The following is a 27,320-nucleotide window of genomic DNA, read 5'->3' on the forward strand; positions in this document are numbered from 1 at the left end:
AATTTTAACATAGTTCGATTGCTTCCGGCAATTCAGAAAATGATCTAAAAAACAATTCAGAAGACAAATCTATTAAGTTTTCTAATGCTTTTAGAGCTAACTGCTTACGATATTACTGTTTAATCGTTTTGCAAAAATTCGGCTTAATTATCAGATAAAAAGAATAGAAATACACATGCAGACAAGAGTCAAAAAGAAATCAACGAGTAATAAAGATTATATATGTTTCACAAATTTATTTTTTAAATTACATGAAAAATAAAATTTATAAATTATGGAACTACCGCAGCCCCATGCAGCCGGTTAATTTTGAAGTTAGTTTAAACCGTCAAACTTTAATTTTTCAGATTCATAAAATTATAAATCTGCCCATTGAGTAACAAGCCTGTAATAAAATCGTCCCTGCATTGACCGAGCGGTTAAAGGCTGTTAAATATTCTGAATTCGTTCCGATTACAGATCCTTGGGAACGGGGTGGCTGTTTGGTTGGTTTTTGTAGTTTTACCCGTGTGTAACTTGAATACAAGTCAGTTTCCCTTAGAAAGTCCTCCGCGAAGGCATCCTTAAACACATAACCGAAGTATATTTTGCCACTTTCAAATAAAATAAAAGCGACTATAATAAGCCCACAGGGTGTATTGGTGTGGTGTATTGTGAATACGGCAAAGCACACTAGGGCTATCTGCCTAAGGGGAGGGATGCCTTCGTGGAGGACTTTCTAAGGGAAACTGGCTCGTATACACGTTACACATGGGGAAAACCACGAAAACGCCCATGCAACCAGACCGTTCGCGGGATTCGAATCTCGGACCGAACTACCAGTGTTCAGCTGTATTACCGCTCCGCCGCTGGTGGACCCAAGCCCACAGGGAATTATCCATTTATAAAGTTGATGGATTCCTTCATGGAGGAACCCTTTTTCAAATAAGACTTACTGAGCTCACAGATCGGAATTTCGCTCTTCAGTTCCAGGATCATCAAATCCAGTTCGTTCAAAAAGGATTTTACTTGACAAAATTAGTATTTTTTGTAAACATATTCTTCCCTTTTTCAGTTATCATTTCCAGTTTTATAATGATTCATATAGGATATTGTAACATTTTTTTTATGTCTCAGTATTCTGAATCCATGTCAGTGAAATTTCAAATTTTCAAGCGAACAGTTTCTATAGATTTAGGCTTTATTACTATTTTAAAACATTAAGAAAGGAACGTAACCTAAGCCTGAGGAAGCAAGTTACTTTTGTGATAATACTTTTCATTCTCACTCTTTTTTAATTTCAGAGTGAAACTTGTTGTGGGCTTTGGTGAAGGAGCGGGTGCAAATGCTCTCGTCAGATTTGCGGTAAGCTTATCTTATCGCTTCAAATACATTTTGAGCTTTTTTATTTCAGCTTGTACTGGAAAGTGTGAATAACATGATATTAATGTAAAGTAAGTACTACTGAAATAAAAGACTATAACTGAAGTTACTCAAGGAAAAGATCATTATGGAAAAATTATAAGACAGAATTAAATCAAGAACTTTTTCTGTCTTAAATAGGAAATAATGTAAGTAAGAGTAAAAGGGTTTTAAAATTTTGTCTTCTGCAGTTAGTGTGGTACGTTCTAAAGTACATTTACGATGGTACATAACCAGGTTCCAAGCTGTTATTTTTAAAGTTTATTTTAAGAATTTTTGGAAGATACAGTTTGCAAATTATTATTTAAGAAAGGATGGAGATATTCGTTAATTGTATTATTATGAATGCTAGAATTTACATCTTTAATCCCTGAGAAAAGGCTGACTTCACTTTTCTGACTGAGTTCAGGGCATCTTTTGCAGTTTCTGAAACCAGGGCAAGCCCCCACATGAAATAGTAGCAGTTGTTAGGCTTAGGCTCAATAGAGGTCATTTCATCACATTTCCAGTAATCGCATTCAAAATTTTGCTCTGAATCTACTCCAGTGTGTAAATTAATTGAAACAAACTGATTTTTTTCCCAAAACTTTTAGTTAGTTGCCATCTGGCTCCAGCGGTTCCCTCAGAGCAGTTTTATCTTCCTTAACGTCATCTGAATGTCTGCTTTTGATTATTTAGAACTGGTGGCTTAGACAATAAATGAGGATTATTGCACCATTTTAAGCTTGTTTCTTTGGAAGAGGAAGTTACTTTTGCATATGTTTTAAATGTGTTTTCCATTATTTCATTTTAGCGTACTAAAAATGGATATAATCCCTAGAAAGAGAGTAAAGATTATCGCACTTAACAATCACACATACATAACCGTAACAAATATCGCATCCGCGATTGGTGGTGGAAAATCGAGCGTTTCTCGAATTCTGAGGAGACAAATTAAGCTGGATCATTTTCTTCAGAAAGGAATGGCAAATATGGAAGGAAAAAGAAATCAACTCCAAGATCTGATCCATTCCTACTCCAAAATTGCATTATTAATCCAATAAAACTAACAAAGACCTTAGAAGAGATTTATTATCTTCTTAAATTAATATTCATCCTTTAAACCCGCAGTATAGACGTCTCACTGCGGGTCGGAAGGCAAGAAAGCCTATTAGTAAACAACTTTTAACACATCAAATGAATCAAAGCAATTATTGATTCATTTGATGAATTAAAAAAATACAAATCGCATACCGCAAATGACTAAAAAAGTTTATTCTCATCGATGATACTTATTTGTTTGTTCATGGTTACACATCTAATGCTGTTAGACAAAGCAAAAGTGAGTCAGTAAGACTATCAAAATACCCGACAAACCATAAAACACCCTCCAAAACAAATATTTCTGGGTTTTTTTCACTGCAGATGGCATTGGAAATCTAGTTCCTATTAACGGAATATCGAAGTACACAGAAATTTTAAAACATTAGGATTGTGCCATTCTCGAAAAATTTTGTAGGGACCTTGCAGCATAACTTGGCTCCATGCTACAATTCGAAATCTCTCCGAAAGTTCATTTTAGAAAATAAAATTATTGTGCTAGACTGGCCTGAAAATGCACCAGATTTAAATGCAATCAAAAACTTGTGACACACGCCTAAGCGCACACTGTAAAAAATTTCAGTACAATGTTGCACCATTTAATAGTTCAACATTCGAGCATGAACCAAAACATGGTTCACTTGTTTTTTTAACAGCTCCGATAAATTCTGAAACTGCGAGAATGGTTCAAGTTTTCACAATTGTCTGGCAACTTGTTACAGCCAATCAATGCAAACCATTTCAGCGCAAGCGAGTCAGTCTATTTTTACCTCCATCTTTAAAAACGCTTGTGGTGGTTGAATATGGTATCCGGACATAATCCCGACAGCCAAAATCCCGACAAGCCAGAATCCCGACAGACGGAATCCCGACAAGCAAAATTCCCGACAGGGTCGAAATCCCGACAAACCAAAATCCTGACAGGGTCGAAATCCCGACAAACCAAAATCCTGACAGGGTCGAAATCTCGACAAGCCAAAATCCCGACAGGGTCGAAATCCCGATTGTCCAATATCCCGACAGGGTCAAAATACCGACACGGGCGAAATCCCAATAAGGCCTAATGATCCCTTAACATACTTCCACAGCTGCAACTAGTATATGCTTTGATGACTAGCAAATCTGAAGAAAATTGCAAAAGATTATTCCAAGATTTAATTGATTTTGCTGAATAAAATAATACTGAACTGAGGCCATCTAGAATCATTAGTGATCTAGAAAAGGCAGCTATAAATGCTCCGCGCACTTAAAATGCTGTCGAGGATTGGCACAGAAGATGGGAGACCTTAATTGGACGGGCCATATTGGCGTTTATAACATCATAGAAGGATTTCAAAAAGAACAGGAGCATGTGGAATACCAAGTTGAATGCATTCTTCGCGGAGAACAACAACGAAAACGTAGAAAGGTAGATGATGACAGAGAAAGAAGAATTATGACTGTTGTGGACGATCGTGATAATCGAACTGTGATGGAATATCTTCGTGCTATCGCTCACAATGTGTCACTGTAAATATGTCGTTTGCATGTGTAAGTGATGTTTTCTTTTTCTTAATAAAAAGAATTTTATAAATCTTCATTTCAAATTTTAACGGTCATTTCAATTTGTTAAAAATTATTTTAAGTAATGACATAGTTTTTATGATTTTTTGATTTAAACTTTTAATTAATAATATGTAATAGTTAGTTAAAAATTGTATTTTATTAAGCTAAATTGAGTGTTTGTATTTAGATATTAACTTGTCGGGATTTTGGACAGTCGGGATTTCGACCCTGTCGGGATTCTGGACACTCGGGATTCTGACCCTGTCAGGATTCTGGCTTGTCGGGATTTTGACCCTGTCGGGATTTCGACCGTGTCGGGACTTTGGGTTGTCGGGATTTCGGCCCTGTCGGGGTTTTGGACAGCGGGATTCTGGCTTGTCGGGATTTCGGCTGTCGGGATTATGACCCAGACCCATTGAATATACGTACGTGAAATTGAAAATTACAAGGTAAGTATATTTTTAGAGTATTCATTACTATACGTATTTTGATTTATGTATGTATTTTTTAAATTCATTCGCATCTATGCATTGATTTATGTACGCATATTTTTAGTTTATTCATAACCATGTATATTTATTGAAGTTTATTTTTCGTAGCTAGTAGTACAAATGGCTCCGAGTAAAGCACTGAAAATAGATTCTCATGTATTCTTATGACAAGTAAACTGTTCATAACACAATGTATGTTTTTGCAGTTGTAAATATATATATTTCTATAAGAACTTTGGGAATTTTTTTTCCTGATGAATCAACCGGAGTCTATACATTTGGATTCCCTCTTCAGGATATTTTGCATAGAATATCTATATTCGTTTCTTATTCAGACTTATAACAGAAGTTTAGTAAAGACCTGAAGACTCTACATTCCTTTTAACACAACCATAAATGTTTTTAATAACTGTTTTCTGCTGGTTAAGAACATTATTTTTGAAATAATGAGATGATGTATTAGTAGCTAGACTAACGATTTCGAACATCACTTATACGGTGCAAACAGTATTAGTATAATTTATTTACTTTATTGTTATAAATCTAGTACTAATTTATGTGTATGCATGTCTGAATGTTTTCCTGTTCTCTTCAAAGTTTTTATTTTATTTTATTCCGATTTCGGTTAATCTTCCATAAGCGAGCTGAGCGCGAAACTTGGCGAGAGTTTTCATTTGGTTTTTATTTTGTTCATATACAGCTTGGTTGCTGTTTTATGCCATATTCCTTGATATCTCCACCTGTATGTTTTTTTTTGTGGCAAGCATAGAGCTTTATTTCGCTGAATGTAATGAGTGTATTCTAATTTTGCAATTTTTGTCTGTTTTCCTTTTGACATCTTGGAATTTCACGATAAGATTTGGTGATTAGTTTCGTAAAAAATTTCAATCTGCTCGATTTCTTCCCTCATGAAGTGACTGAAGAAAATCAGGTAGTCACTATCGGTTACCACTCAAGTTTCTTTCTGTTGCTTTTCGTTAGTAGGCTTGCTTGAAGATTCATGGCTATACTGTTTTATAAGCTAAACTTTAGTTCATTCTGAGTGGAGTTTCTCAATTTGGTACAGTTTGAGTATAGGAACTGTATTGGCGATTTTCTGGCTTGTCACACTTTTCAGACGGCTGTGTTTCTGGGACCTAGCAAATTCTAGACTACTTCATTTCGGCAATCCTGTCGCATTCCCGTATGTTTTAAACTGGAAAGTGCTATTTTTTCGCTGGAGCGGAACAAGAAGTTGTTTTACTGTGAACTAGTTGTATTGAATTTTTTATTTTATTTTATTCCGATTTCGGTTAATCTTCCATAAGCGGGGTGAGAGCGAAACTTGGCGAGTATTTATTAGGCGCGATTGTTGAGCGAAAATACTAGTTCAGTGTGTTGAATTCCAAGGACGATATTAACTTGTATATTATAGTGAGTTGACGCATCCATTGTTAGTGAATTTGAGTATATTTCCTTGGTTGACAATTTTGGAATCCAAGGAAAGTATTATACAGTTTATTTCAGAAGTTGGTTAATGTCCTCCAATTGAAACTGACGTGGTGTGTCCAAAATGTTCTGTGAAGATGGTTGTTTATAAGTATATGCTTGTGTTTCATTTAGCGTCATCTTCGTTTGGCAATGTTAGATTTTACATCGCCGTTTCTTTTTGGAATTGGCAATTGCGAAATTGCGATGTGAAGTTTGACATCAAAAGCGAAAATAGTTTGGCTCATGGAAGATTTACCATGCCGTCTGTTTTAAGCATTATTGAGAAATTTCAGAGATTGTTAATGGAGAATTTAGAGTTTGTTTTCAAATGGAAGGATGACGTTAGAAAAGCTTGGTGTAACGAATAAGGCTGTTCGTTTTACATTTATGCCAAGATCAACAATTATTCTTATAGTTCTCAAAGGAAGCAGGTTTAATAAAGAGGGAATATGTATGCGTGAAATGTAATTCTAAAATGAAATTTAAGATTAAAAAATCGAAGTTAAATGATTTTATGTGGGTGTGTAGGAATGTTACGGCAGGTAACGTAGATCTCAAAGTCAGTTTGATATGGGTTATGTTTTTCTAACAGTAAACTGAGGATGGGTGAAATATTTTTCCTAATTATGCTCAGAGGGATTAAAACTGGAGCTGTTCAAGAGGAGTATTTTTTGGTTTCTAATACATTAGCAGACTGCTCATATACAGCTTGGTTGCTGTTTTATGCCAGATTTTATTCAGAATAGTTATATAATTCACTGACATGTAGTGCTTCAGTTATGTCAGAAATTCGTATAGTGATGCAATAGAGTTCACAGTGCCACTAAGATTACATATGCTTAATATGGTGGTTGTCATACCAGTAGAGGGTATCCATGGAAGGTGTGTGTGTGCGATTGTGGCAAAGACTTGAGGGCTATTTGCCTAAGGGAAGGAATGCCTTCGTGGAGGACTTTCTAAGGAAAACTGGTTCGTATACACGTTACACACGGGGAAAACCACGAAAACGCCCATGCAGCCAGCCCGTTCGCGGGATTCGAACCTCCGAACTACCAGTGTTCAGCGATCTTACCGCTCGGCCGCTGGTGGGCCACTATCCATGGAAGGAAGTTCAGCTATAATTCCATGTAGCATGATGGGGAAATAAATTATTTCAGCATGGCTAGTAATGTCAGCTGATCTCTTTATACCTGCGGTTTAAAATAATCATAGTCATAAGGTATAATATGTAGAGACCTTGGTGTCTGTTCGTGCATGTTAGAGCAATTCAGGACGTGGATATTTTCACGTGTCCATTATAGAAGATGCTGAACAGGATTAGTGGTGTGCAGAGGAACTCCATCTTATGTGAATGTTATATGTGACTTATTCTGGCAATAAAATGTTTTGTTATTATAAAGTCCATTATTATAAATGTTATTGAATTAGTTCTCTCCCAATTATGTCTTTTTTAGGTTCCTGCTGATGCTGAAAAAACGCTATAGTCAGTTTTACCTAAAACGTTTTCAGTTGGACATACTGCTCCTTTTTCTTACTTCTGTGTAGTTGCAGAAAATGAAACTTTAAGTGTCTCAAAAAAGATTTTACTTCGGCTTTTGCGTTATTGCTATGTTATTACTACACTATGAATATAAGCTATCCAAAAGAAATATCTTGTACTCCTAAATTTTTACGGCATTATTTTTTTAAATCAGTAGTAAAATATCTAGTAAAGTTATAAATCTTCAAAATAAGATACAATTAAAGTTAAATATTTTGTTTTCATGTTTTTATAGATTTTCTGTGCAAAATTCAAAGCTTTTAATTTCAAGCCTACTTTTATCAAGTTTTCATTTCAGAATGCTTTCATCTCCATTTTAATGTATGTCCAGTAAGAGTAATATATTCATTTTGCATTACAAAATTGAAATATTATTAAATGCTACAGTTGTGATAATTAATTCGGAAATAAATTACTAAAATATGTACCAGTAGTTGATAAGCAGAGTAATGTAAGTAAATTAAAGTCATGGAATATAATTATGCTTGTTTATATATATATATACAAACATAATATATATATGCAGTATTCAATGTAAAATATTTCTTCAGTTATTAATATTCTTGTGTAACAGCTGTGCATTATTTCAGTCTCTGATAATTTCAATACGTTCTTCCTTAATGCATTGTAATGATTTTTTAGTATTGTTTTTTCATTATCTTTTTACATTTATGTTATCAAGAAATACATTTAATCTCTAAGAAAATAAAATCTGCTTTTAAATAAAAAATATTATTTGAATCCATTAAAATTTACTTTGTGTCATAGGTATGCATGTTACATTTTAACATACCTACATAGTCTATTTTAACCTATACTATAAATTCTTAAGGTTTGGACTAAAAGAATTTTCCAAGTAATATTTGTCTATCTCCAGCAGTTTGATCAGCTCATAAATGCCATGGAATGTGAATAAAAGTACGAATTATGCATAGAATAATTTAATTTTTGTAACTAATTTTAATCAACTATACATCTATTAATTGCATACTAGAAACAATCTGCAATTTCATTTATATGTTGGAAAAATGCCTCTCTCTCGTTTGGATTTAAATAATATTGCATAATCAGGGTTCCTGACGGAATCGATATCAATAGTTGAACATGCACCAGCAGTTAATCGGCATATTCAAATCTTATTACAAAAAATGTAATAATAAAATTTATAATTTTTATTGATATAAAGCTATATCAGATAGTAAGAAAGGATTTATAAAAAACAGGGCGATGCACAAATGATATTGTCTCTTATTGAAAAGAATTTTAATCTTTTCAATAAGAGACAATAGCATTTGTGCAAAGTAGAAATCTTCACAGAGGATATCATTTGAGATATAGCTTATTTTAATGTTATGCTGCCATAAGAGTTAATTGCATTGAAGAAATATCTTAAGCATAATCTGCAAAGTTGTGGAATTTGAAAGTCATTTCGACAGAAACATCCCAAAATAAATATTGTTTCATTTTTTTTAATCAACATTAGTGGCTTTCCTCTCTACTGTAAGCAGGCTTTAGTCAAATCAATTTCCTTCAGAAAACGAGTTGAATATCTTTTATGTGATTTAAGAATTAAACAATTTTATGCCAAATATGTTGTGTTGATACATTATATAAAATGAAACCGTTATTCAATTACAGTCTGCGATTTTGCTTCTGAAAACTTGTTTATATTTGTAAAATTAAAAAAATAAAGCGTGAATCAATTAAATTTCTAAACTTTCGTTGATAGTCTGTTATGTGAAGTCATTTGTATAATCATTACGTTGGATGCTGTTTGTTTTACAGAAAAAAGTAACAGTCGATTGTTATAGGTTATTAATTATATAATAAAATATATAATAATTTAAAACTTATAGAAATAATTATTAATAAGCATTTCCATAGCAATAATGGATTAAAAAATACCAGAAGAATCAGCAGAAAATGGCTAATGTGAAATTTTATGCCTGTGCTTTCAAATAATTTCCTGTGCCTTAAATTAATAGTTAAAAATAGTTACAATTAATGATAAATATAATTGTAATTAATAGTCTAAGGTATTTCTAAATCATGGTTCAATGTGTCTCCAATTTATGGTTCAATGTATTCCTAATTCACGATTCAACATTCTCTAATCATGGATGCCAATTCATAGTTCAACATGTTACCAAACAATGGTTCACTCAAAGCACGAAATTATGGAACAACATTTTACCATCTTTTGATTGCAACTTTTTTGGTACCATAATTTTGTGAAACCTCGAACCAAATTTTTACCGGGTATTATAGGGCCTAAAAGAGGACACATTTCCTGTTAATTTCATTATCATTGTACACTGCTAAAAAAAGGGGTGGGACAGTTCTATATCTACCGTTCTACTGGGCCGATTGGCGAAATTCAAATTGCGTTCTTCATGTCTCGAAAGCGTGATTTGGGATATATACTAGATTCATATATAGCATTACTTTAACATAATTATTTTGACACGAAATCGGACTTTTTCTGAAATAACATACCAATATTTTTCCATATTTCGATTCTATGACTCAAATTAATATTAAATTTTGTAAAATTTGGTGCGAAAATTACGCAGAAATTCAACAATTTATGTTGGCGCTTTTTATTCAGTTTGCGCTAAAATTAGTTCACTTGGCGAACTTCTTAATATGTGGCAACCTATTTTCATTTCAATTTTTACATAGTGCGTGAGAGGAAAAAAGACCCAATCGTTCCATCTTTCAAATAATGTTCTTTATATTATATTTTAAATTATAATTGTTATTAATTTTAAACATTTTTTTTTCTTTTTCGAATTTCATTTTAATTGTTTAAGTTGCATGGTTTATTTCGAATTAACTGTTTTAAAAATTTCTATTAACTCATTCGAACTGCGTAGTTTAATTCGAAGGTGCATCGTTTATTTATTTTATTTTATTTTATTTATTTATTTATTTTTTCAAAATAGTTTTCTTTATACTATATTTTTAGTCATAGTTACTATTTTAGGTAATTTTTAAATTTTTAGACTTTTATTTTAATTGTTAGTGTTGCATTGTCTCTTCAGATAATTATTTTAAAATTTTCTATTTATTTATTCGAACTGAGCATTTTAAATATGTTTATTAATATAAATTTCTCAGAATTTGATTTTATTTATTTGAATTTCGTTTCTTTCGGAAGAATACTTTGTAACCCAGACTACGATGCGTTTGAAAACTGCATATATTAAAAGAGAAAATACATTAAAGCACAGTTAATACGCCTTTCAATGTTCCGTTCAGAAAAGATAAATATAAATAAGAGAGATGTATAATCGACATTTTAACTTAGTATGACTTGCATACACTGTTTAAACCAGTTTTATCACTGTGCCCATTGCTTTACACAATTTGATCCTACATTTGGTTTCTTAAAATGTTATTCATATTTTAGTCAAATATTTTATTTTTGAAATCCCAAGAATCAAATATCATAATATTAAAAAGTTTTAAATTTAAAAAAATACAAATACTAAATTTTACGCAAAAATTGAATTTTTTTTTGCTCTTTTTCTTCAGGCATTCTGCAAGTATATTAAAAAGCATCCAACTTTTCGAAACATCTTGGTATTTCTGACAATCATTTAAAATAAAGTTATCGCCTTCCATTAGGTCCACAAACTGCCGAGCGGTAAAGTCCCTGAACACTGGTAGTTCACGCCGGGGTTCGAATCCCGGTAAACGGGCTGGTTGCATTTGTGTTTTCGTGGATTTTCTCATGTGTAACGTGTATGCCAGCTGGTTTCCCTTAGAAAGTTCTTCACGAAGCCATCCTTCCTTTTAGGCAGATAGTCCTGCTTTGCCGTAACTTAATAATTCAATCCAATCCATTTCATCAGTATTTGGTCAGAGCCTTTATCAGTCTTTAGAGGCTAAGCATTTTGAAGGTATGAGATGAAAGGAAAGACTGGTTTCATCAAGAGGTTTTGGTTTATTTAATTATGACAAAGCACACTAGGGCTATCTGCCTAGGGAAAGAGATGCCTTCGTGGATTACTTTCTAAGGGAAATTGGCTCGTATACACGTTACACATGGGGAAAACCACGAAAACGCCCATGCAGCCAGCCCGTACGCGGGGTTCGAACCTCGGACCGAACTACCAGTGTTCAGCGACTTTACCGCTCGGCCGTTGATTCATCAGCAGGGAAAAAAGTCTTTAGGTGACATCCACATACATCACTGGATAAACTCCTGAATCTTCAAATAATTTGACTAAGAAATCATGGGATTCTCTGTTTATGATTATATGATGTTCTATAACGTAATTTAAATTTATACAACCATGTAGTCTAAAACCAATCGCTCTTCACTTTAATCTGCAATGATATAGTTTTTGTCTTTTCTGTTAACACAAGCTCAATTGATGGTGTTTGCTGGTGTACACGTCCAAGTGTTTTTTCTTTGAACACCTAAATTCTTTGAAATATCCTGAAAGTATAATCAAAAGCGTCCAACTTTTTGAAACATCTTGGTATGTCTGACAGCCAAATTTCCCTGTAAATTTTTGCTTACTTTCCTCCCTAAATTTCTTCTTTCCTTCTACAGTTATGTTCAGTGCTCACACAAGAAAATTAAGATTTTTCGATTGCTAGACTTCCATAAATTTTGCATTCTTGTCAGTTTTTAAATTATCAATTACAGGAATTGCGTTTCAGCTGAAGACAGCTTTTCATTTTCTAGTCATTTTAACTATAAATAAAGTTTAAAGCTATGTCCAAAGGATAAATATTTTAAAAGATTTTTGATAAATTACAAAGAAATAAAACAGTCCAGCAGGTTTTATTCTGTACCACCGAGTGACCCGATTCTTATATCGCCTAATCCGAGGTTCGAATCCCGCGAACGGGTTGGCTGCATGGGCGTTTTCGTGGTTTTCCCCATGTGTAACGTGTATACAAGCCAGTTTCCCTTAGAAAGTCCTCCACGAAGGCATCCCTCCTCTTAGGCAGATAGCCCTCGAGGTTTTGCCATACTCACACACACACTTATATCGCCTAAAACAATCTAAATCGTATTAAAGATCATGTTTTTTTTATACAATCTATAACGCGAGAGAAAAATTAGCTTCTTAAAACATTCTTTCTAAGAGAATTAATATAAAAATTTATATTTATATATATTTTAAAGCTGGAACTTGAAAAAAACTGTCAAACTTTTAAAGTTTAATTTACATGGTGGTTATAATTAAAGTTCCACTTTGAAATGGTCATAAAAGGAAAACTACCGGACCAAATTATATCAAACTTGGGAATCGTGTAAAGAAGGTTATGGGAATTTATTTCTCGCGGGAAAAAAAAGAGTCCAAAAACTCACCACCAGGGGGGAAACGGTGCTGTATGCAATATTGTTAAATGAAATAAGACATGAAAACATCGGTTTAAAATGTGTTTAATCGTTTCCGAAACGTGTTACAAAGCATGTTCAATGCAGCGTCCAGCATTTTCCGAAAGCAAAGTAAATCTTGTTACTCCATTCTCAACAGCAGCTCTTAGCATATCAGGAGGAATGTTACGGACATGTCGGTGTATCACATTTTTCATTTCTTCCAATGTTTAGATTATCACCATAAACTATGCTTTTGAGATAACCCCATAGCCAAAAGTCACAGAGGTTGAGGTCTGGTGGGAAGAGCGGAAATGTCGGCCTATAAGACGTTCATTCGTGAAATTTTGCCTAAGTAACTGTGAGACACATATGAGGTGGGGCCCAGCCCTGCATAAAAATAGTAGTATCTAAAATGCCACGTTACTGCAGTTAATGTATCACGAAACATTTTAACATTGACTCTAAGCGAGCTGCTAAGCGATCATAGTGGTCCAGCTGTCGACTGCTCTTCAGAGGAAAATGGTTCAGTTATGAAACTAGCTCATAGTTGCCAACTCTCCCGATTTAGGCGGGAGACTCCCGATTTTCGACCGCTCTCCCGCCAACCCGATTTACAATATATTTCTCCCGACTTTTTCTTATTCTTAATATTTCTCACGATTTTTATGGAACTTGGCTTAATACTTCGTTATATGAACAAAAAAAAAAAAAACAAAAAAAAGTGATTTTGGACGTCTGAAAGCAACTGAATTTTCTCTAGATTATATCTAAAATAAAACCTTGCGAATCAGATGAGAATTTCTGCTTTGTGAGTGACAGCATACGTATCCAGAAACGTCGTTCTCCAGTTCTCCAATGGGCATCGAGCTCCACTGCATGTCATCTGGCATATATTAGCCAATGAGCACAAAGCAAACTCAAGGCCGTTGCAAAGAAGATTCTTTGGCCGTTGGGCCGTTATTTGGATGTTCTTTCGTTATTTCGTTCATCTTGTCCTGAGTTATGTGAGTACACGTGCCTTTGGGAAATAGTTTTAGAAATTATCGTCTTTTGTTATGTCTGCGAGAAAGGTGAAATACTCGTGCACGTTTCAAAAATCGTACACAGTTGACTTTCCTTCCATTACTTCTTCAAGGAAATGTAATAAATTTGCGATGTGTACCATCTGTCGTTGCGATTTTTCAATTTCGCATGGTGGAAGGGCAGATGTTCTCAAACATGTGCGTACACAAAAACACAAGGACAACATGAGTTGTTTTGAAAAAAACGAAAAATTAAATTTTTCTTCGAAAACAAAAGACCAAAAAGTGATTAATGCAGAATGTCTGTTCTCTGCCTTTTTACTGGAGCACAACCTGCCACTGAATGCATCGGATCACGCTGCAGCTTTATTTAGAAAAATGTTTCCCGATAGTGAAATCGCTAAGAAATACTCAAGTGCAAGGACCAAAACAGGTGCAATTGTTAAAGAAATGGGTTTGAAAAATAAATCTTCAGTTATCGATTGCATTAAAACAGCTCCGTTCTGCCTCTCTACGGATGGAAGCAATAATACCGATTCAAAACTGTATCCAATTGTTGTTTCTTTTTTTAATCCAGAGTCTTCAGAAATTGAGTGCAGTTTACTTTCTGTCCCCACTTTAGAAGGACATTCGACAGGCTTTAATATAGCACAGCTAATTATTAAAACTTTAAAAGAAAATGCAGTCCCTCTGGATAATTGCTTAGCACTTGGTGCCGATAATGCACCAGTAATGGTAGGCTTGAAGACTGGTGTTGCAGGCATCTTAAGAAAGGCAAATTCAGATTTGCAGATAATGAGGTGCACCTGTCACCTCTTAAATTTAGCAGCTGAAAAAGGGGCAGCTTCTTTACCATTAAATGTGGATGAACACATTGTTGATATTTATTATTATCTTGAAAGAAGTTCTAAAAGAAAGGAAAAATTGAAACAGTTCCAACAGCTGCATAATACTGAAATAAGAAAAATTTTGAAACATGTGTGTACACGCTGGCTGTCTTTAAAGAAATGCTTATCTAGAATCCTTGATCAATGCAACCCACTTCTTGCATTTTTTAAAGAAGTAAATGCTTCGAGAGTTAAGATAAAAGGCTCTATTGAAAGTTATAATGTACCTAAAGTAAATGGAGATGTAGTTACTACTTCCATTGTTAAAAATAGGTTTGAGAAAAATAAAGTAATTTCTGCATCATTCAGCAATTCAACTGGCAGTTCTCAAAATAATACTGCAAAATATAAGCGTAAAGCTGATACAAAATTTCTCTCAAAATAAAAAAATTGCTCAACACACGAAACATTTTCCGATTACTGTAAGTTTATCTTGTGAAGAACGAATATTTATGTTTTTTTCTTCGGACCTTAACAAAGCTCTTTGCTTTTTTTTTACAATTCATTTTGCCATCATTCGATGTTCTTAACGCAATTCTACAAAGCAGAATTCCATTAATTCATGTTTTGCAATCAATGATTTATGATCTGTTTAAAGACATTTTATCAAAGTTTGTAAAACCAGCCCGTGTTTTGTCTTGTAATTCTATATATGATGTGATTTATGGTGAAACAGAAAATCAGAAGAAAGATGAAGATTTGGTAATAGGAGCTGCAACTACAAAAGTAGTAGAAGAACTTTCAGAAGAAGACAAAAATAAGTTTTATCTTCATGTTAGAAGTTACTTCTGTCGAGTATGTGATTACATACTACATAAATTCCCAGTCAACGATGAAGTGATTTTGCATGCTAAAGTTGCTGATGTTTCTGCTCTAGCAAATGCATCTTTTTCTGATATAAAGTACTTTTTGAACAGATTTCCTGTGTTACTTCGTTTAGTCATGAAAGATGACGATATTGATGTTGCTACTGATATACTGCAGTCGCAATTTTGCAGTTTACAATTAGAAAACTTGGATGAAGTTATAAAATCAGCTAGGATTGACACCCAGTGGAGTTTAATTGGAAAATTGAAAGGTGCTGATGGAATTTTAAAATATAGTGAACTCTTTAGAATTATGTTGGCCATCTTGACAGTTCCCCATAGTAATGCGGAGTGTGAGAGGATTTTTCAGTGTTGTTGCGAAAACGAGGACTAAATTTAGATCTTTTATTAGCGAAAGCAGGCCTACGTGGCAATTGCTATGAACAAAATTATGAAGTTTCTTTCTTAACGAAAGCAAAATCTGCCACTGTCCATAACATTTGTATGAAAACTGTTTAAAGTGTTTTTTTTTTTTTTTTAACGATGCAAGTAATAAAAATGTTTTTTATGTCTAAGGTATTTTTGTTTTGCTTGCATTTAAGACTTAGTAACTATTTAAAGTTAATTCATCATTAAAAACTATATTTTTATCATTTAAAAAGTATTTTTAACATTGTGAAAAATCTCCTGATTTCTTAAAAAAATCTCCTGATTTTTGAGTGTCATAAGTTGGCAAGTATGCTAGCTGTAATTCCACACCAAACGGTGTGGAATGACTGCTATGCAATCGAATGCAGTAGGAGAATACAATATGACTTTATCATAACTAAATTAACTCAGGCAGCAAGAGCTTCCTACAAACTTAAAGCTATTAAGCCGAAAACATTTACATCGTGATGGAGCAACCACCTCAAGCAAAGAAGAAGCAAAATACGAGCCCTTAGAAGACAGGTGCAAGTGGAGAATGATAAAGAACAGAAAATATTAAAGTTGGTACGCTACAGAAAGGAGCTAGCTCAATACAAAAAGCAAATCAAGGCAACGAAACAAGAGTCATGGCGTAAGCACTGCAGTAACGTGCAAGCAAGCTATGGTACATTACAGAAAATAGCCACAAATAAGGTTTTTCAACCCCTACAACTTACCACTAAAGTAAAGTAAAACAAGATGCAAAAAGCAAAACAGAAGCTCTAAATACTAACCTAGAAACAATCTTTGTTAAAGACCAGATGAAATTTGATTTAGTAACTCACAGAGAAATAAGGCAGAAGTTTAATAGGTGGTGTGGTGTATTTAATTATGGCAAAGCACACTAGGGCTATCTGCCTAAAGGGAGGGATGCCTTCGTGGAGGACTTTCTAAGGGAAACCGGCTCGTATACACGTTACACATGGGGAAAACCACGAAAACACCCATGCAGCCAGCCCGTTCGCGGGATTCGAACCTCGGACCGAACTACCAGTGTTCAGCGACTTTACCGCTCGGCCGCTGGTCGGCACGAAGTTTAATAGGAAAAACCTGGAAAAGTAGCAACAGAGATATTTCTCTTCCTATAGACCACGAAGTTCATAATATCATCAAAGTCTTAGCAGACAAAAAAGCGCCAGTCCCGATGGCATAGATAATATTGTTAAAGAAATTCACAAAGAATTCCCAGGTTTGTTTCCAAAACTTGCAGAGCCAGCTGGCGACTCGGTCACTTCCCTAGAAGCATGAAACTAGCCGAAATTGCACTCTTTCACAAGCAGGGCAAAGATCCGTCAGACCCGGCATCGTATAGGCCTATAAGCAGGAGAATACAATTGGACTAGGTAGATAACATGAGAGATTTCTTTGGCCCAAATAGATTAAAAGCGTTTTGAATCAGCATCTTCATGTTTTACAGCCGAATTGAGGCTTCAAAAATTACAAATTAGCGATCTGTAAGAAAACGATTTCCAGATTGTAGGCACTTGCGCGAGTGATTTTGCGATCTCACATTTTCTAATCGCTAATTCGTGGTTTTCACGGACAAATTTCTACCTTACACGGATGGCGCACTCGATTTTTATCGAATTTAACGCCTTTAAATGGTAATTTGCTTACTTCAAAGTTTCTTAAGGGTATACAACATATTAAACCCCTGCAACAAAAGGTTAAGTTAGATTCCGACCAATATTTCGTTTAACAATATTGCATACAGCGCAATTACCCCCCTGGTGGTGAGGTTTCGAACTTTCTTTTTTTTTTCCGGAAAATGAATTCCCATGACCTCCTTTACACGGTTACCAAGTTTCATAATATTTGATACAGTAGTTTTCCTTTTATGACCGTTTCAAAGTGGAACTTTAATTGTAACCACACTGTATATTATTAAATTTTAATTTGAAGCTATGCGTTATATGTATACGATGCGTAAGATTTTCGCTTTTATGGAAAAAGTAAAGAATCGAAGCAAATAAGGATAATGGACCAAAACTGAAAAATTTCCCCTCCCTCTGAAAATAAAATATTGAAACTTCGACCTTGAATTTATTGGATTATCGAAATATTCAATTTGACTTATCTTCTAAGTCCTAGTTCCGACAACAATTCCGAATTACTGAAGCTGAAGTAAAAGGTTTAGTATATATTCACTGTATGTTAATAGCGTAATCAGAGTGTAATAAAAATAGATTATAGAATTTACGCTGATGCAACTTTTTGTCTGAATGCACAACATGTAACGGAAGAGAAGGCATGTAGAGATCTGTTTTTGACATGCCTCTAAAAGCAGATGTCATACTCCTTTTGTCTCTTCAATGTCAAAAAACTTTCCTTTGAGAGGCAACTTTAGTTTTGGGGAAAGGGAAAAAAAATCACAAGACGACAAATTTGAAGAACATGCAGAACGATTGAGTACACATACTTATTTTCGGAACACAAGCGGTTCTCCGATTGGTTATTGAATAATGAAAAGATGCATTGTCATGCGATACAAAACATTTGGAATACGTTTTCTGACTGAATAACGTAATATTAAAAGTCATCTGTTTAATTCACAGCCATTTACAAGTCAACTACTCGGGCAATTGCAGAATCGTTTTGATCCTGAGCTTGTAAGACAAACTTAATATCACTGGATTTAAACACGTCTTTAATCTTCCGAGAATATTCCTTCTTTACCTCATATTCTAAGAATATTTAAGTGAATACAATTATTGCAAAAGAAATTGAATATTCATTTGCACTACGGCTTCGTAGTTTACTAACGAGTTAACAAAACTTAAATTCTGCTTTTTGTGTCTAAGAATACAATATTTTAAATATTTACAAATAAAATATTAAATTGAAGATTTAATTGGAGCCTCACCAACTGTCTAGCATTTGAAGACTATTAAATACTAATTGTTTGTTGCGAAGTTTAACCCAGGCTGCATAGTTAGTTTTCATAGTTTTCTAGGTTCTCTTTACAAAGGTTCTCTGTGAAAGTATCTTAACCAAATAGCTCCCATGTTCTTTCTATGTTCAAATAACCAACTAACCTAGTTTAAGTGCGATTTCCAAGTGAAGTTACTAGCAAAACCCGAATACTCATTAAAAATCATGTAGCTTGCCAATCGGGAGTAACATGAAAGATACGGCGCCAATAATTGAATTGCTGTTACAGTACGCTGTTTCTAGAATTGGTAGATGGTCATTCCTTAATTAAATATAATTGATTTGTAACTTCTACTAGAGCTGACGGTAAGAATTGAAGTGCAAATAAATAATATCGTGTGCAGTCTTGATTAATATAAAATTATAAATATGTGCATAGAAAAATATTTGCATTCAGACAAAGATTTTTTGAAATATTTGCAATTACTTTATAAGAAGGATTTATTAATAATCGTAATAATTACTTATTATATTACTGATGATTAGAATTCATTTCTTGACAATTACATTCTAAATTAGAATTTTAAGGATATAATGAAATACATTTTAGGATAAAAAATGAGTTGATTCTTTTTATGTTTATAAACTTCTTAAATTCATTTAATAAACATCGTACGCTCATTGTTAATTGAATCCAGAATGTTGGGTGTCGTTTATATAATTATTCTTACTTGTCCACAGAACCTGCTGATTTATCCAACCATTAAGTAGCTGCAGATCATTTCTACATAACCATTGAACTTCCATTAATTCAGCCTCTAGAGGGTTGTATGTTTATATCATAATTTGACTTTTATAAAATTGATTATTCTAAATCTTATGTTTCCATAAAAATATACTGTGCTTTAAAAATATGGATGATAGTATCAGCCGCTCTTTCAGCCACTTCATAAGCAACAGCGTGTTTAGAAATAAATTATGCAGTTAATGTCATAAAATATTTTCATAAAATTCAAATAAATATCAAACGAAAGTTCTCAGTTTTAGACAATTCGATTTAAACGAAGTTAATGTAAAGTAGCAGACTATAAAGCGCCGAAGATAAAAATTTACTCTTACAAATATTTTTTTAAAAAAAGGAAGAAATTAAAAAAAATAGTTAAAAATTTGAATAATATCATGTATAATTAAAACAATAGCTTTTCATATAGTATTAATAAATTTTTATTACGCATCATTGAAGGAAAATATTTTATATAATTAATTCTCCGTAAAATTTTATTTGAAATTTAAGGTTAAAAGTAGCTGTGGCAATTCATTGTAACAAAAATCCGTAAACCACATTTGGCGTTATTATCGCTCAAAAAAAATTATGCCAAATTTCAAAACGCGAAAATATGTAAATTCGTGTATATCTTAGAAAATTTTGAATAAAAAAATCTAATTTTTGCAGGTATGCTTAGAAATACACCTACTTTAAGATGATGGCAAAATTTTTATAGGTTATAATTCAACATTTTTTTTGAAAAATTTATGAAAATTATTTAAAAATAGAAATTTAAAAAATGAAACACAAAAAATGGGTAAATTTTATTTGGAATGAACCTAAATTTCGAAATGGGAAAGGAAAAATCAAAAAAGTTTAATAAAAAAAGAGATATTAATAAATATATGCCAAATTCAATTAACATTGAGGAGCTAAAATTTTTAGAGATATTTTAAAAACTACTCGTACGATTTTTACAAAACTTGGCATTCTGGCATAATTTGAGTCGTAGAATCGAGCTATAGTAAAAAATTGGTATGTTATTTCAGAAAAAGTTCGATTTTATGTCAAAATACCTGTTAGAATAGTGCTATAGATAAATATAATATATATCCTAAGTCGGGCTTTCGAGACATGAAAAACGCTGTTTGAATTTTCTCAATCGGCTCAGTAGGACGGGAGATATAGCACTGTCCCCCCCCTTTTTTTTTTTTTTTTTTTTTTTTTTTTTGAGCAGTGTACATGAAGGTATGCAGATAAATTATGCAAAATATCGTTTTGCCCCCAATTGATTTGCATGTTATAGTAATATAATTTTTCTATCAGAAAGTATTATATTTAACATTTTAGGTTAGAAGACACATAGAAACATTTTAGGTTCCTTTTGGATTACCTTCATCGTGCATAAACTTTTATCGGTGGAAAAAACCTGTGACGACGAGTTCCGAATGCAAATTCTCATTCAGACACAGCAAATAATTCTACCCACTGATAACCCTTTTTATAAATACTTGAGCCAATTATTTGCGTAAAAGCTATTGCAGATCACGTGATAACATTCTGTTGGTACAAGCAACTATAATATTGAAATGTTTATTTTGAGCCATAAGAGGGCAGTTCCTGCTTGTTAACATAACTATAAGTGAGCTTGATCCCTAAAATTATACCTTTTTTATCAGTTGGTTTATTTTCTACTAGTTCGATCATTAAAAATATTTCGCTTGTCGCTGTCCTTGTCTGATATAGAAAGTGGGCCGTCCAGCGACTAACAAAGCTGCATTTTGTACAGAAATAGTCATCTAGCTTATATTATGTTTTTCAAAGCTCTTCTTGATATCCTTTCTAAGTATGAAGCCTTTCTTATGAATGGAAATGGTTTGCCACCAAAACGTTTTTGCACTCACTATGAGTTTGTTGTGGGATTCTACTTTTCTTGAATCAGAAAGGCTTCCAACTGATTTAAAGGCTCGGCATTAAATTGAAAAGAAAAACAAAGAAAGAAGGGCATAGAAAACACGAGAAAAATAGACTATCTTGAAAATTTAAAAAAAAAATTGAAACCTTAGAACTTAAAGTGCAAATAACACTTCCAACAGGAGCTTTCTTCATCCCACTTGTTTGTTAAACTCAAGGTGAACGGTTGACTTTGTAACATTCATTTTGCAATAAACCGCCATTTTTCCAGGATTAGAAGATTCGCATTAAAAATTTTTTAATATAACAAACGAATCCTTGTTTTGAAATTTTGAATTTTTAACTGGCATAACGTATCAGCTACATAAATAATAAAATATAAATGCAATCATAGTAAAAAGAAATACTCTATATCGCATTGTTTGGGCTATTCTTTGTACTTTTACTTAAAATGTGATTATTTTCTCCTCTAAAGATATTTATTAAACTCAATAATTTGTTTCTAAATGTGGAATAAATATATGTAAAGAAGAAATAGTTAAATAATTTCATAAAAAAGATGATAGTAAATTTGGATAAACGTTTCCCGATAGTTTATTGCCCCCAGGAATTCCAAAGAATATAATTTCTCCACTCCCGAAAAAATATACTATGTTCGACATTGATTTTAAGTATGGCACGAAAATAATTCGATATTACTCAGGCAAAGGAAATAACATTCTTTCATCAACGTAATCTTTATCTAACTAAGCTGTATAAGGTTTAAGGAATTCTTGATTCTTCTGTGTTGATTTTGTGGTGTAAGCGATTACTATATTCATCTGGCATACAGAAGATACGTGATTTGAGTCCCAGAAAAAAGAATAGCTGTTTTTCATTTGAAGAAAACATAACATGCTTTACAGTGGCACATTAACTAAAAGTGCAATGGATGACAATGCAATAACACATCATACTTTGGATTAATTAGGCTGGGTCTCATATCTCTACTTAGACGCCTTTTAAGGGGAGAAGAATGTAAGGAATTATAGCAGCCTCCCATGCGTGTTCTTTATGGTAGAAGTAGTCAGCTACCATGATCAGCTATCAATTGGAAGGAACAACTTAAAAGTATTTTATTTCAGCGGATAATTTTTTTTTTTTTTTTTTTTTTTTTTTTTTTTAGCGAACGTACAATATACTAATATGGAGACCTGTTATATAAAAGTACTTTTATTTCGAGCAACATAACAATAGTATTTTAAGTGCTGATGAATTACTAGTATTTTTTGCTTTCCTGTTTTCTTACTGCATTTAAAAGGAAGAAGATGATTTATGATCAGTCTAATAATACATGAAAATCAAATAATTAAAATATCTTTAATCTTACTTTTGCAAGAAAACTTGACTTAAAAGACTCCACATTATTTTTTCTTTATATAATTCATTCAGTTTTATTTAAAATTCTAATTCAACCCACATGTTAGAAATCTGTTATGCTCTTCAAGAAACAAAAATGAATGGTAAAACTGAAAATTACAAAATTGTATGAATCCATTCATTAATTCTGCTACCTATGTGTAAAATGTAATAGAGTTTTAAATATCAATGCATTATACTTCTGGTTGCTATAGATAACAAATTAAAAAGTTATAAAATGAAGTCGTCTTTATTTAAAACCCATGCCGGCTGATATAATTTGTGAAAATGAAACCGAACCTATTACACTTTAAGGACTTCATTTAAAAGTAAACTCATTAATAAAATAAATCTGAAGTCCTTTATTAAATTTTCAGTTAATGCACCATAAATTATTCATGTATTCTAAAGGTTTAGAATTAAAATTAGACACATTAAAACTGAATAAAAATAATTTGAGTAATTTGCAACTATTTTCTCAATTTAATATTTCTTATTCGTTTACTATATTAATTTGTTTCATAACTGAAACTATGAGTTAAATAAATTTTAGCTGCTTATTTATTTTTAACCGCTGTTTCATAATGAAAATTATTAAATTTATAAGTGATATTTTTTATTTCATTACAATCGTTTAATTTCGTAAATCAAATTTGTAATTTTTAAAATATTCTAAACTTGTTTAAACAACTGAACTTTAAATGCAACAAGTAATTTTAAATTTCTTGCCTACATAATTATTTATTAATACACTGTTAGTTATTTTATAACGCGTTGATAGGAAGAATTGTAAACATTCTTATTTTTTTCTGTATTCTCCTCGGTCACCTTATATTCAAGCACATTTCTTCTTGCATGGCTATCACGAAAATTGCTTTTGCATGCTATTTAGACGCCGTATTTTTAGAGCTGTACTTAAAATATTCCTCGCTTCTCGAAATGGCCTGCTCGAGAAGAAGGTTGGAAGTAGGCTTCTTTTAACACGGCAATTTCTGTCGTCAGACTACACAACATACGATGAATACTTACTTTGACAGTCGCGGTGATATCTTGCAGTAGGGAGGCGTCTGAACACACGAACGTTGACATAAGAGCTTCAAAAAATAAAAAGAGAGAGAGTCACAGAATTATACTTCTTTGATACAAACTGAATAATATAAAGTATAACTAGAGTACCCGCAACAACTGGAATATAAAAATTCATTTTTATTTATGAAGATCCTAAACTAAACATAATCCATTTTTTAATTTTACTATGCTTAACTTAACTAAGAAATTATTTTTTATTTAAATTAGAGATACCATTAAACATTTTTAAAAATTAGATAATTGGAAACGTCCGGTGTGCCTTCGCTGGGTTCGAACAATGGATCATGCATTTACTAGTTGAATGCCTTAACCACTTGCATTAACAAGACCACTCACGGGAATATCCGATGTTTCTTGCATTCTTTCCCTCTTAAAGAATCAATGGAGAAATGCTTTTCCTCTTAAAGGATTACTGGGGGACTTGGAAGGGATAAATCTAGGCGGTGAAGAATTATTGTCCACCACAATTTTAGTTCAGACCCCACTGTAGAGAATATTAAGTTTCCTTGTGCGGTAAAAGAGAAAAATCTACTCTACCCTCGTTGAGGATTAGATTATTTGGATTAATAGAGCAGGCGACAGCTATCTGCATAAGGAAATGGTTGCCTTCGTGAAGGAGTTTTTAAGGAAAATGGACTGTTACTCACGTTACATGTGGTGTATCTCGAACTTCATCCTAATCGAACTTAGAACTGACATGCACCAAGCATAGAGTAGCGCGCGAATTGAGTGTGGACGTGGGAGACCGTAAATGCCGGGCGTTGAAGTTGTACGTGTGTATTTGTAAGCTTTTATGTACAGTGTGATGTCTTGTATATAATAAAGTAGCGTACAATTAAATACAGTGTCGTGTGTAATAAATACCCACTAAAGATAGGGTAAAAGGTGGCGACGAGGATGGGATTTCGAATTTTGAAGATTGAAATAATACGGTTGGATAAGGAGATTCCCCAAAGACGGCTCAAGGTAAAACTTTTATAATTATTTTATTCCGAAGAATTAACCATGTATCAGCTTGTAACTGAGCTATTTTTCAAACGTTTAATTTGTTACAAAACTTTCCCGTTTTTTAGGTCTAAAGTTAATAATAAAACAGTCTATCTACAGCATTTTGTAATTTACAAGACAATGTTGATATAAATGCTAGTAGATATTTCTATTTTGTAATTATTGTATTTTCTCTTCCTTGTGATTTTTGAATTTTATCTTCGATAATTTTATTTAAATAAAAATGCATCATTCATATATATGTGTAAGATGAAAACTGTGCAAATCAAAATTATTTAATATAATTAAATTATTAATAAATATAATTTAATTAAATTATATTAAGTAAATTATATTAACTAACTATAATTTAAGTTAACAATAGCCCATAAATTCTTCATTTTAATGACTACTTCCCTTCTTTATTCTAAAAGTTGTAGTAACATTTGTAGATATATCCATATCATACAACTTTTTCGTAAAGATGATGACGTAGCAAATTCTCAAAATTGCTAAAAATTCGTAGAACCAAAACCTTTCTCTTAAACTGCCATATTGGTTAACTGCGCAGTTTTTTCTACCTCTGATCTCATAAAGACGCATTTTGCTGCTTCTCTTCCAATCGCAATAAAACCAGGCATGCAGACTTGTTCTGGAACAGGAGCGATTAATGTGCCGGAAAATTTGTGGCCGCAAAATATTTAACTACAATAAAAAAATGTGATTTAAATCCGCTACGACTGCGTCTTATTGCATCTATATGAATTCAAATTTCGTCTTCATTTCGGATGGACTGTGTGTGCTTCAACATCTGTCTGCGTCGCTCCCAATTCATCACACTCACACATATATATATTATATATATTTATACATAAACACCGGTAATATGCTTAAACCTATTGTTTATTTTATTGGTAAGGCATTTGGTTAACATCAGTTGGTTCAGTTTTTGAGAAGTTAAACATTATTATAGACTTCTATTTTTATTACACTGAATGTAATACTTTAATACTTCGATACATTGTCAGTATATTGGCATACAGTAGATTACACTTAGTCCTGCTCATACCGTTTTCTTAGAGAGTCCCGTGAAGGAGCAAGAAGGATAAGGAGCAAGATGAAGGATAAGGAGTGATGTCCGTGAAGGATAAGGAGCAAGATGAAGAAAAGAGAAATGTGCCAGTTTGTCACTGTAGAAGCTGTTATGGCTGAAGAGCTGGAAGAAGCTATGCTAGGATCAGTAATCGTCGTGCAGGTAGTCCGTCAGGAAAGGCGAGTAAAGCCTCGTTTTCACTACTGCGTACGAACGCGTTGCTTCAATTGAAGACACGCCTACGGCATCCGTACAAGCGTTTCCACTGCCGCGTATCCGTAGATTATTTTCATTTTCCGCCGCTAGGTGTCACTGTAATATTTTAGCGCCAAGCAAGCAGTTCGTGAGTTACGACGCTGAACATCTGAATTTTTCCCGCTTAAGCAAGGATTGTTTGTTTTGGATTTGATATGGATCCCGACATAAAAGCAGAAAAGTTTTGTTTACTAAATTACATGTTATTGGAAATTTTTATTTCTGCTTATAAACTGCGAAAGTAAAGTACACTAGCAATTTTTAGATAAGTAAGATTATAATGCATATTATGAACATCACTAATTCCATAGAAGCTGAAGTAAATTTAAAAAATTTTTTGCGTTTCTAGAAGCCTTAAATAGTAATGAAATATATTATGAAAACTAAAATGTACTGTTAGTGAAAAAATAAACGAATAAATAAGTAAAATAAAAAAGTTAAAGGAATTAAGAAATAGTTGGTACTTTAAAAATACAGAGCAACTGTAAAGAAAGTTTCACAATATTTACACAACATTTGCTATGCTTGTATACCGCTGACTTCAGGGTCATAGTGAATAATTTATTAGAAATCTCATTTGTTTAAAATGCAGTATGGGCAGTTATATTTTTAATTTAAACATTTTTAATTCATATCTCTTTTTATAGAAGAAGTTATAAAAATAGCTTTTTCTCTTTATATATACACACATTAGGTAAAGAAAATGGGAATATTTAATTCCTGCGCTTCTGATGAAGAGGACTGAATTTAAAAGCAATTATTATAGTAATTTTTTGTTAAAAAATGTTTAGGGCATTAATGTTGTCTCATGTTAATTGGTAATGAAAGTTTAGAGCCGTAAACATCCCAAAGTCTGAGCACATGTATGTACATTCACATAAAAGTGAAACGAA

The 27,320-nt window shown here is 32.8% G+C and overlaps 1 protein-coding gene across 1 annotated transcript in view; it reads left to right on the forward strand.

Moving 5' to 3' along the window:
* Positions 1-27,320, forward strand: part of LOC118194142 (uncharacterized protein ZK1073.1-like) — a 164,107-nt gene that overhangs the window by 79,906 nt on the left and 56,881 nt on the right. The window contains exon 6 of the mRNA XM_035365328.2: positions 1,284-1,344. Within this exon, the coding sequence (XP_035221219.1) occupies positions 1,284-1,344 (61 nt within the window). The remainder of the gene's footprint in view (positions 1-1,283; positions 1,345-27,320) is intronic.

Source organism: Stegodyphus dumicola, chromosome X1, assembly GCF_044657685.1.
Source record: "Stegodyphus dumicola isolate Sdum_Otavi_A_Nest chromosome X1, ASM4465768v1".
NCBI classification, from domain to species: Eukaryota; Metazoa; Arthropoda; class Arachnida; order Araneae; family Eresidae; genus Stegodyphus; species Stegodyphus dumicola.